Source organism: Puma concolor, chromosome A3 (genome assembly GCF_028749965.1).
Source record: "Puma concolor isolate L17-30 chromosome A3, mPumCon1.1.hap2, whole genome shotgun sequence".
Classification (NCBI taxonomy): domain Eukaryota; kingdom Metazoa; phylum Chordata; class Mammalia; order Carnivora; family Felidae; genus Puma; species Puma concolor.
The window spans coordinates 73,535,155-73,547,938 of record NC_141669.1 but is presented as its reverse complement, the minus strand read 5'-3'; the positions used below and the strand labels follow the sequence as shown (position 1 = coordinate 73,547,938).

Below are 12,784 nucleotides of genomic sequence, written 5' to 3'. Positions count from 1 at the left end.
TAATGATGATATTATGGGCTCAGTGCAAATCTAAGGGCAAATTTAAGGTCGCAAATCAGCATAATTTGTATCTTAATAGAAATGAAAGTAAACCAGTGGCCCAAGCAGCTTAAAGTATCAGCAATTTATCAAAATTGCTCTCCTCTATTAAAGAATCACAAGAGACAACTTCTCTGGATGCTCTTTAAATGTGTATATTAGTTTTGATAGAGCCAATAAGTCCTTATAGTTATTACTGAGCTTGTAAATATTTAAATTCTGCCTCTTTTGTTCTCATAGCATTCCTTAAGCAAATGAATTGAGAATCAGATAACAGAAATGTGTTAGTCTGTTAGAACAGAAATGTGTTATAACCCTCACTTCGGGGCATGTTGGTGGCTCAGTCGGTTAAGCATCCGACTCTTGGTTTCAGCTCAGGTCATGATCTCCTGGTTCATGAGTTTGAGCGCCACGTTGGGCTCTGCACTCGCGGTGTGGAGTCTGCTTGGGATTCTCTCTCTCCCTCTCTCTCAAAAACCCTCACTTTCACATAGCTGAACCTAGTGTCTTTTAATTTTTTTCTGAATGATCATTCATAATTTCCCAGCATCAAACCTAATGAAATATAAGCCAGGACATACAAATTAACACTTATGATGGAAATTTATTTGAACCAGTTGTTAAATCAGTAGCAGGTTTTGAACTCCAGTCAGAACTATGAAGGAAAAAAGAAATAATAAGACTTTGAATTAAGTTGTTTTTTTTTTTTTTAATCACTATTTGGATAGCTCTCATGACTAATGACAAATGACTTTCAACTAGAAGTTAATTATTTGCTTAATCTAAATAGTGCCAGAAAATATAAACAAAAGACCTTATAGGAGCACCAGATTTTTATTCTTTATGAACTGGACATGTTAGATAACCTAGCTAATAGTATGTTTTTTAAAAACACAGCTACCTTTTAAATGGTGTGAAGTATTGTCAGTGAAAAAGTAACATTGTGAAGTGTTTTTAATTGTGACAATAAGTAAGTCTTCAGTCTAATGTTAATAGCAAAACAGATTGGGTACTCTAAATTAAAATTGTAAAGTTTTTGTAAAATTTGTAAAGTGTTTTTGTTGTTTTTGTTCCAAGAATGTACCTTGGACAAATCATTGATAATCAGGTATTCTTGATTACTGAGTGTTTTGGGTCATTTCTCTTGCAGTTAGACTTTTTTTTCCAGAATTAATTGGCAAGGCATTATGGTAAGCACACTTACAAATGTTCTAAACCAAACCAGATACAGATAAAATCCTTTTGCAAAGAAGTTTTTGGTTTCATAAAGTTAATTTCATGTGGGAGAGTTCAAATTAATTTGGCTTTAATTTATACAAGAAATAAATGTATTTAAGGAACACATTTCCTGTCCTACTGTACAGAAATAATACCTAGTTTTGTTATCATTTTTAAATATTTGGAAATTGAGAAAAGAAATGTGGTGTTCATGCAATTTTCTTATGTTGTCAGGATAAGCCTCATCAATTTTCTTTATTTTAGGTATTATATTTCAGAAATATGACTCCTTGAATTCTAATGGAAGTTTACTATGGGAGGTTAAGCTAGAGATACACTAATTTTTTTTGATAAGATTTTACAGGTACTTCATTTATAAGATTATAAATGTCCTGAAATTGTTTCCTCATCATAATGTATTTCAGTGCTAGATTCTCCCTCACCACCACCTCCCCCTTCCCCGCCTCTTTTTAATAAAATTGGAAACGAGATAGACCTTTTTTTTATTAAAAGAAAAATTATTTCATGTAGCAGGAATCTCTCTGTAGGGCTTTTACATAGTGCCATTCAAGATGTGCCCTGCCCAAGGACATCTGGCTGAGACAGTAAGTGGGGTCTGAAATTCAACCCACACTCCAGTCTTCAAGCTGTGTGCCTTCATACAGGGAAGCATTCACCTGGAGGCAGAGTTGCTTTTTTCCAGTTCACACAGAGATACAATATGGGCTAGAGTCTGCACTTTTTTTTCTTCAGGGACATGTTAGAATACTGAGCTCTATCAAATTGTAGTCAGGTCTCATTTTAAAAGATGAGAATTGAGAGATCTTTGTTTTGCTATCCTTTTGGCTATGATATGATTAAAATTTTTTTTTACTTAGTGTTTTTTCTGTCTTGAAATACTTTTCCCTCAGATATCTAAATGGCTTCTTTTTCTCATCTCCCAGAGATCTTTGCTCAACTGTTGCCTCTTGTTGAGACCTTCTCTAACCTCTGTTTTTAAAATTGCAACCACCTTTCTCAACACTCTCTATCTCCCTTTCCTCTTAATTTTTCTCCCTAGTGTTTATCACCTTGTGACATACTGTGTTTTAATTATTCCTTTGTGTTCTGAGAGGTTAGGGATTTTCCTGTTTTGTTTTTTTGCTGTGTTCCCACAACCTGGAATGATGTCTGGCTCATAACAGGGCACTCAACTTATTGAGTGAGTAACAGAATAGAGAATTTCCAGTATCTTCTGTAAATTTCTGCAGAATCCTACTCTAGTCATGGATACTTAGTAAGTATTAAGGATTGATGATAGAGTACAGATTGAAGGCCTGGATTCTAGAAATAGACTATTGAGGTTCAAGTCCCATCTCTATCATTCCTAGAACCCCTCTGTGTCTTTTTCTTTTTTTTTTTTTTCATTTTTAAGATGGAAATATACTAATAGTGCCCACATTATAAAGTTGTGAGAATTAGATGAGTTACTAATGCCTAGAGCATGCTAAGCCCATTGATAACGTTAGTTAGTAATTTGGTGGTAGGTAGTAGTTTAATCTAAAGAAAGGAGGATAAAGAAGTCTTATACTTTATTATTTACACATTTATCAAGGACCTACTATTGTTACAGGCATTGTGGAACATAGAGGGTAAGATGGGTTCCTACCTTAAGCTGGCAGTCTAACTGGGGAGGCGTTCATATAGAGACTTGTGTTTCACAAAGTCACAGTTTATTCAAGGGGAAAGAACTACAGTATTGTGTGCTCCCTTGTAACAACCATCTTCTGATTTACCTAAGTCTGTTTGGTAAAGTCCATAACAATAACCTTTTCTGCCTTCACTAAGTTTATAGTCAGGTTGGGGAGAAGACAAGTCAATACCTTTATGACCTTATTATCTAGAATAACTCTATAATTAGATATTACAAATAAAATGGAAAACTTTGGGTTAACAGAAGTTTTCTGACTTTGAGGTAGAAATGGGAAGTTTCAAATCCAAATCTTATTTTAAACATCCTTTATAATTTAAAATTTCTAAATATTTTCTAACTTTTTCTTCACGTTTAGATTGTATCATGTCACTTTTATTTAATTATAGTTATTCAGAATAATAGATCACCAAGATGGAGAGGAACTTTCAGTAGAAAAGTAGATATGAGAGCATAATGACTTTATCTGGAGTAGATCTGCTGATTTTCTCAACCTTTTAAAGCCTATTTTTCTTATGGAATATCTATAATTATTTTTGCCCTCATATGTATTATACAAATCTATAGTACTTGTAGGCTCATATATAATGATTAAAAACATTACTAATACTTTTGTGCCAGCAATAATTATTCATTTAGCATTTGTAGATTCACATGATCTAGACTGACCAAGTACATATACTTTTAACTCCTGTAACTAGCATGCAATTAATGCATTACTTCATAACTGCACACACATATGCACAGGTAAGGATATTTTTTAAATGCTAAAAAGTAATGTCTTTGTGTACATTTTTAGTTAATTACAGTTGGCCTTTGAAAATGTGGAGATTAGGGGTGCTGACCCCTGCCTCCTTCCTCTATGCAGTTGAAAAATCCATGTATAACTTGATTTCCTAAAAATTTAACTACTAATAGTCTACTGTTGACTGGAAGCCTTACTGATAACATAAGCAGTCGTTGAACACGTATTTTGTGTGTTATGAGTTATTACTGTCTTATAGTAAAGTAAGCTAGAGGAAAGAAAAAGTTATTAAAATCATAAAGAATTTTATGATCTCTAGTACCTTGCAGTTTTCCTTCATTCAACACTGTTCATAAAACTGTTCATAATTTTAAGTGAACAAAAACAAATTGCAGAATAATGTGTCTCATTTTGTTTAATGTGTATGTGTATGTGTGTGTGTATTTAAGCAAAAGAATATGCACCACATCTGAATTTTGGTTACCTTTGCAAATACTTAAAATAGCTTCTCTTTTATAAAGAACATTAATATTTTTACTGGTTTCCTTTTTCAGAATCTGATATTGATGCTGCCACTGCAATGATGCTTTTAAATACTTCTATAGAACAAGGAATTTTAGAATGTAAGCAATCCTGTTTTTCTTCTTAAAATACATTTTTGTGAGTGCTTTTTCAAATGTAATTTAGAATGCAAAGTATTTAAATGTTATAGGCAAAATTGTTTTTTTCCAACTAAATTATGTTTTCATCTGAATCACTTTGTCTTATATTTTAATTTATGTGAGCAAATTATGAGATTGAGTTTAATATTGTGATAGATCTTTTTTACATGGACCAAGAAATGAAGAAATTAATAGCATGTATAAAAATTAAACTTGAGGATTTAAAAGTAAAAATGAAAGCCATAGATAAGAAAATATAGGAAGGTATGTTTATAACCTAGAAATAAGAAAACCCTTGAGATACAAGTGCAAAATCCATAAAAGAAAATGTGAGTAAATTTAACTAAATGTCGAAATTTTGAATGGGGCTCCTGGGTGGCTCAGTCGGTTAAGCAGCCAACTTTGGCTCAGGTCATGATCTCGCGGTCCATGAGTTCGAGCCCCGCGTCAGGCTCTGTACTGACAGCTCGGAGCCTGGAGCCTGCTTTGCATTCTGTGACTCCCTTTCTAGCCCTCCCCCGTTTGCGCTCTGTCTCTCTCTGTCTTTCAAAAATGAATAAATGTTAAAAAAAAAAAAAATTAAAAAAAAAATTGAAGTTCTGACAACAAAAGATAGCTGTAAGAAAAGTCACCCAAGCAAAACACTGAGAGAACATTTTTTTTTACTATGTATATAACAAAGGGTTAATATTGAACCCTTTTTATATACATATACCCTAGTATATGTATATAAAAGGATTCTACAAGTAAGAAGTAAAAAGCCCAACAGAAAAGCCAAGAAAATAATATGAATTAGGTAAGTCTCAAAGAAGGAAATAAAGTGGACAATACACATTTGAAAAGATAAGCAACTTGTCTAAAAGTCAGGGAAATGCAAAATGCAACAATATTGGTATACTACTTTCTTGTCCATGATAATATCAGGTGTTAATTGTAGGAACTGAATATTGTCACACACTGTAGGATGTAAATTCATAAAACCATTTTAGAGGACAGTTTGAAAATACCAATCACAAATGCCAATCAAAACCACAGTGAGATCTCATACCAGAATGTCTAGTACCAAAAAGATAAGAACTAACAAGTATTGATGAGAATGTAGAGAAAAGGGAACCTACTGTTGGTGGGAATGCAAATTGGTACAGCCACTATGGAAAACGGTATGGAGGTTCCTCAAAGACCTAAAAGTAGGGGTGCTTAGGTGGCCCAGTTGGCTGAGCGTTCCACTCTTGATTTCAGCTAAGGTCATGATCATGCAGTTCCTGAGATTGAGCCCTGCGTCGGACTCTGTGCTGACTGTGTAGAGCCTGCCTTGGATTCTCTCTCTCTGTCCCTTCCCTGGTCTCTCTTGGTCTCTCAAAATAAATAAATAAACACTAAAAAAAACCAAAAAACTAAAACCATACTATCCAGTAATTCCACTTCTGGGTATTTACCCAAAGAAAACAAAAATGCTAATTCTAAAAGATACATGCATCCCTGTGTTTATTGTAGCATTATTTTCATAGCCAAAATAAGGAAGCAACTTGTGTCCATCGATACAAGAATGGATAAAGATGTGATAGATATATACAATGAAATGTTACCCACCTATAAAAAAGAATGAAATCTTGCCATTCTTGACAACCTAAAGGAACCTAGAGGGCTTTATGTAAGTGAAATAAGCCAGACAGAAAGACAGATTCCATATGATTTCACTTATATGTGGAATCTAAAAAACAAACAAATGAACAAACAAAAAACAAACACACTTATAAATACAGAGAACAAACTGGTGGTTGCCAGAGAGAAGGAGGGTGGGGGGATGGATGAAATTAATTGAGGGAGTTAAGAAGTTTCAAATTTCCAGTTATAAAATAAATAAGAGCGGAGTGAAAAGTACAGCATAGAGAATATAGTCAATAATGTATTAACTTTCTATAGGTGACTACACTTATAGTGAGCATTACGGAATGTATAGAATTGTCAAATCACTATGTTGTACTCCTAAAACTAATATTGTGTGTCAACTATAATACTTCAATTAAAAAAATACTAATAATAACTTGAAATGTGTGTATTCTCTTACTTAACAGTTCTGTTTCTTAGTATCCTAGAAAAATATTTGCATACGTGTAAGAAAAAGCATCAGAAGGATTTTCATTGCAGTTCTTCATAGTGGTGAAAAATTGGGAAAACCTAAATATCAATAAGGAAATGGTTAGCTAAACAGTGTGATACATTCTTATTGAGGCATTCTGTACAAGCAGCTCAAAATAATTATATTTTTGATGGAAAGGTCAAGACATTTCATTAAGTGATTTTAAAATGTTTCAAATTAGGGGCACCTGGGTGGCTCAGTCGGTTAAACATCTGACTTCGTCTCAGGTCATGATCTCCCAGTTCATGAGTTCGAGCCCTGCATTGGGCTCTGTGCTGACAGCTCAGAGCCTGGAGCCTGCTTCTGAATCTGCATCTCTCTCTCTCTCTCTCTCCCCCCCCCCCCTGTCTCTCTCTCTCTCTCTCTCTCTGTCTCTCTGTGTGTGTGTCTGTGTGTGTGCGCTCCCCACCCCGCTCATGCTCTTGCTCTCGCTCTATCTCTTAAAAATAAATATTAAAAAATTGTATAAAATAAATGTTTCAACTTAATACCTACAGGATGATATGGTCTGCATAAAAAAAGAAACAAGCAAACAAAAACCTATAAAACATTACTAACATAAAGCACTTACTATTCAGGAATGATACAGTAGTTTAAATGGCCTGTTCTTGCAATCAAATGCATTTGACCTATATCGATAGATGTTTTCTTTACAACAGGTGAGAAGCCTCTTCCTCTTAAAACAGCAATGCAAAAAAAGAGGAGTTACAGCAATGCATTCGGTCATCCCAGTACTATGCGACTGCAAGAGAGTCATTCGTTAGCCACAAGCATTGATCCAAAAGAAGACCACAATTACAGTGCAAGTAGCATGGCAGCACAGCGCTGTGCATCCAGGTCTAGCGTGTCTTCTCTATCCTCTGTGGATGAGTCATATGAATTTATCCCAAAGAGTAACCATGTGGGAAGTGATGGCAGTGAAGGATTTCACAGTGAAGAAGATACAGATGTTGATTATGAAGATGATCCTCTTGGAGACAGTGGCTATGCGTCACAGGCTTGTGCTGATACCTCTGATAAAGCGCAGCCAGGCAAAAAGATGCGTAAACAGTTATGTCAAGAAATTGATGAGGAGCTCAAAGAGGCAGCTGGATCTCTGCTCCACCTTGCTGGAATTCGTACCTGTCTGGGTTCCCTAATAAGTACTGCAAAGACACAAAATCAAAAGCAGCGGAGGAAATAGAAATACTTATTAGTGTGAAATTATTTTAAAGTGTGGCAATACTCATCTACTTAATTCTTTATAAGGGATATCAAAGCCATAATGGACTTCTTTTGTTTGAGGGTTGGGAGGGGTGCTAATTGTTTATTTCAAAATGTTTGTTTTAATTTCTATTAAATAATTGCTGTTAGGAACATGCCCAATCATAGATACGATGCCAAGTCCTAAAAGCATAATTTTTGTGATAAGTGTCTCTAAGATTTGGAAATTTTTGTATAAGAAAATCCACAACCTCTGTCTTAAAACTTGAAGGAAAAATCTTTTATTTTGTTAATATGTTAAAGTGGAAGAATTGGCAACTCTGTGACTTTTTTTCATTTTCTTTTCCAATCTGTAATTAACTGTAGTTGCTGATCCAGCTAAAATTTTTGCTGATGTCTTTCTCATGTACTTCTCTCTGGACACATGCAGTCCAGTAGAATGAGATTTGGATTTTTTTTGTCTTAATTTTGGTTTTTAATTACTTTTTGTTGAAGCATGGACAAAGTTGAGTATAAATTGGAAAAGGTCCTAGATGTCTAGAAAGTTCCTTTTGTTTACATAGGCAGAAAGTACAGCAAAGAGTTCTGAGATTTAGAAAAGGCAGGTTTGTGGCATAATTTCATCTAAGAACACTCCAATTCCTATTACAGTGTTATCTTTGATTTATTTTTTTTACTTCTCAAATATTGCATAACATTTATTGGGGCCTTTTGTTTGTTCCCAAAGTGCTTTGTAACCATTGTTTGAATTTTAGCCACTAGCTATATTTGTTGAGTAGAAACAATCCAATCAGAGGATATAGCCATAAAGTGTGTTATGGAGTTAACACTCATTTTGACACACTTTTTGCAATAAGAGTATCTTTTATTTGCTTGTTAAGTGGAGTGCATTCTGAGAATTTTGTAGTAGGAATGGAGTGTAATCTAATAAAAACATTTTGAATAGTTACTACATATGTCGTCATAAATAAAGGTAGTAGATCCTTTAGGAAAAAACTTCTCTCCAGGGTTTGTATGAATTAAATTTGTATGTATTCGTAATTGAAATTGAAAGGATTTAACAAAACTGTACAGACAGTGTACATTCAGGGGTTTTAAAATTTATACAAAATTAATCTTATATAGTACATCTTTTGGGGGAGACCATATAATACATATTATGTGCCATTTATTCCATGCTAAAAGATTTTATATTGCTGTTCCAAATGTGCATTGACTAAGGCATTTTAAGTATTTGATCAAATCTGCTTCTACAAGACATTTTTTTCATATCATTTTTATAGTTTATATATTATTTAGAAAGAACACAAGATACTAATAAAACTAAACTTTATTATATATATTTTTTTACAGTGGTGGAAGCAACTTTCCAAAAGTTCAATTTATCTCATGATACATACATTCTGTTTTATAACAATGACCTTGTTTTCACTTTCTGATAATTTCATATACATGTACGTACACACACACACACACACACACACACACATACATACATACATACGTACACGCATAGGCTCATGATTTGGGATGGTTACTTTCAGCTGTTTCTATGACTAAAGCATTTTCTTGGATTGTGTGTGTGTGTGTGTGTGTGTGTGTGTGTGTGTGTGTGTGTGTGTGTGTTTTAAGAGACAAATATTTTTATTTTGACTTGTAAGTTTTATTTGGGCAAAACTGTCAAGTGAGAAGCCTAATGAAAACATCTTTTTCAGTTGGCAAAACTTTAAGCCAGGGATAACAACATTACTATTATCTGTCCTGTTTCCATGTTAATTGTAATTGAACCTGGATAGCCACATTAATAGAATTGGTGCTGTTGAAATATAGTAATTTTTTAATTTGTTGATAACAAAAAATAGTCCTCAAGTATGCAGGATGAGATATTTGCAGTTTTTGTTCTTCATATATGTCACATCTACAGAAAATGGCTAATTCAAGTTACCACCTTTTACTGTAGACAATGAATATAACACACAAAAAATGCTTTACACAGTATAAATAGTACACAGATTATCAATATCATTCTAACAATATCTTGAAACTGTTCTGCATAGACCTTAGTAACAGTGTTTCAGTGATCTGGTTCCAGTTTATTGTGTCCTACTGAAATTCTGTACCACAGATAATCTCTCTGGTTCCTGTCCATTTGTAATTACTCTTCGAAAGCAGAGGAAAATGATCTAAGGAGGGGGAGAGTTGAGTTGTCCCTACTTTAAGAGGGATCTTCAGAATTATTTTGGTTTAATATAAATAACAGTAATACTTTAAACTTGATTTTCTCTCCCTCTTCATGTGCTCTTCCTGCAAATTTAAAAGTTAAATTTAACTTCACTAGCAAGGACAATAAACACTTTTGTACTACAAGTGAATAGGAAGAAGTCACACAATATTTTACACTTAATTCTTAAACAGAATTCATTGCATCACTCCATTTGCTGATTTACCAAGACAGTTATTTTAAAGAGAAAGTACCTTTTTAATTATGGTTCTCCCATTATTACTTTCATAGGTATTATGATCCCATTCCTCAGATGTGTTGAGGTAAAAACATGGCTAATCACCACCCAATTAAAGAAAGTAATTTCCAGTCCTATGTACTAGAAATTATATTTCTAATATATTCATAAGAAATTTTACTGTAATAGCAAAAATTTGGCAATTTCAGAGAGGTTATATATATTCCAGCATACTTGAAGACTGTGAATTAAGCTAACATAATTTGCCTTATATTGATATAAATTGTTACAACCAATTCCCATTTATAATAGATTTCTAGTAAAAGTTTTGACTCAGCACAATTTATCTTCATCCTTCACATCCCAAATAGAATCAGTGTTTCTTGAATATAGATTTTGAAATTTATTTGTGCAATATATTATTAAATTCATTAATATTTTATTTTACCTTTCAGATTCAGAGAAAGAAAACATTACTTGTATTCATGGAAAGAATTATTGGTGGATCATCTCTTTGTTCCACCTTTGAGCCTTTCCTTTCCTCCCTATAGCCAGCATGACTTCTCTTAACTTAGATCCCCTTGTATATAATAAGGTTTAGAATATAAATTTTCTTCTGCTACTTTCTGAGGCATTATGTAAAGGGTTCATAGGAGGCGGTCAGTTAAATATATGTTAGGACGAATTCAAAGCTAGAGAAAGTGTTAAGGAGGGAATGTGTGTGTCTTGGTAGATCAGGAGGCCTTTCCCAGCAATTTAAGCAACAGATGTGAATACTTCACAAAGCTGTAAAGACTTTTGTCTTAAATACTACAGTAAGTTAACAACCTTTTGTGAAGACTACAGCATTTAATTAAGAAACTTTGAGGCTTTCTGGTTTACACGTACTTTATAGTTTATTTTGTTGTTGTTGTTAGTTCAAAATGTGTAAGCTTTGATTTAAACAAAGTTTACTTCACTATGTTAATGATGTATTCAAAATATTTATTGAAAGACAAATTTAGAGTATTTTAATGTTCTACCTGCCATCTTTTTCTTAAAGCACATTTTTTTTTGCATTTAACTGCCAGTGCCATTATCAAATTTGTTTTTAAAATTGTTGTACATTTCTTATTAAACTAAGTGCTTAATTTTAAAGTATTATGTTGCCATCCTATAGTGTATAAAAATGTATAATTGCCAATTCAGTGTAACTATTATTTATTTTTCAATGAAAGTATAAGAATGCTTTCTCATTCAAGAAATTTGAGTTATTGAACTGATTTCCTTATCCTCTTTTCTAATGTAGCATAAAAATTGCCCTGAGTTTGAGTTATAACTGCCAGTAGATGACCAGTCACAAATGAACCACTTCTCAGTTGCCAGTCTTTGCTCATATTAAAAGCAACTTAACAGATGTTTAGTTTTTGTATCTAATCTCTGATTATTAAAATGTTTATAAAGTTTATTTTTACCAAAGAGATGCAATTCATTATGATAAAGTATTGCAGAATAAACCTTGTTTTATAACATTTTTGCTTTCTCTGTTCTTTAGGGGTGGGTAGTGTAGTTGTAAGTGGTCATACTTCTGCATACACACACCCTTTCCATTTTGGTGTTATAAAGTTGAAGGTCATACAAATGAAAAATAAAATTTCAAATTCAGAATGTTTAAGTCTTTTTTTTTTTTTTTCTAGTGTTTACAGGCCATCTTAATCATTTTGAAAGCTAAAATAGTGTTAATTAAATTATTCCCTCCCTGGGGTGCCTGGGTGGCTCAGTCGGTTTAGGTTAAGCACCTGACACTTGATTTCAGCTCAGATCGTGATCTCAAGGTTTGTGAGATAGAGCCCTTAGCTCAGACCCTGCTTTGGATTCTCTCTCTACCCCTCCCCCACTCTGGCACATACACATACTCTCTCAAAAATAAATAAACTTAAAAAAAATTATTCACTTCCTGAAATTGAACTTCTTTTCCTGTACATATGCAAATGTATGAGATAGTTTGAAAAACAGGAAAAATTGAGTAGAATGTGAAATTATTAAGATTATTTCTAAATCCAGTAGTGTTATGGAGTGCCTGGGTGGCTCATTCAGTTAAGCATCCGACTTCGGCTCAGATCACGATCTCACAGTTCGTGAGGTCAAGCCCTGCATCAGGCTCTCTGCTGTCTGCTCTGTCTCCCTCTCTCAGCCACTTCCCAACTCTCTCTCTCTCAAAACTAAATAAAACATTAAAAAATATATAAATACAGTAGTGTTACTTCAACAATACCCAGTAATGCCATGTGTTTAAAAATTGGGCATCCATTATAAAATGAAGCAATCTACAACCAACATCTTAATTTTAATCCCCCTAACCCCTGCTTCCCTTTGAAGTTCTGTGCTAGTAATTTAAATGGTATTATCTATGTAGAGTTTTTTATTTAAAATGAGTTGAGACAGCCATATTGATTTTAAACTACCATGATCTCTAAGCCCTCTCTCCTTTCAAAGCATCTCTGATACACAAAATCACTTACAAAGCATAGCCATTTGGGAGCCAAGTATTTGTTCCCTAAGACCTTTATTCTCACTGTTGCATTAATCTTTGAGCTCATAGTAGTTCTGAAGGGGGAAGAAATATTTACACACCATTTTTAGAAAAAT

The 12,784-nt window shown here is 33.5% G+C and overlaps 1 protein-coding gene across 3 annotated transcripts in view; it reads left to right on the top strand.

Annotated features, from left to right (window-relative positions):
* FOXN2 (forkhead box N2) overlaps positions 1-11,667 on the top strand; it is a 68,306-nt gene extending 56,639 nt beyond the window's left edge. For all 3 annotated transcript variants that reach the window (XM_025931923.2, XM_086701147.1, XM_086701146.1), the window contains exons 5-6: positions 4,247-4,315; positions 7,154-11,667. In XM_025931923.2, coding sequence (XP_025787708.1) covers positions 4,247-4,315; positions 7,154-7,677 — 593 coding nt within the window. In that variant the 3' untranslated portion in view covers positions 7,678-11,667. The remainder of the gene's footprint in view (positions 1-4,246; positions 4,316-7,153) is intronic.
* Positions 11,668-12,784: the final 1,117 nt, after the last annotated feature.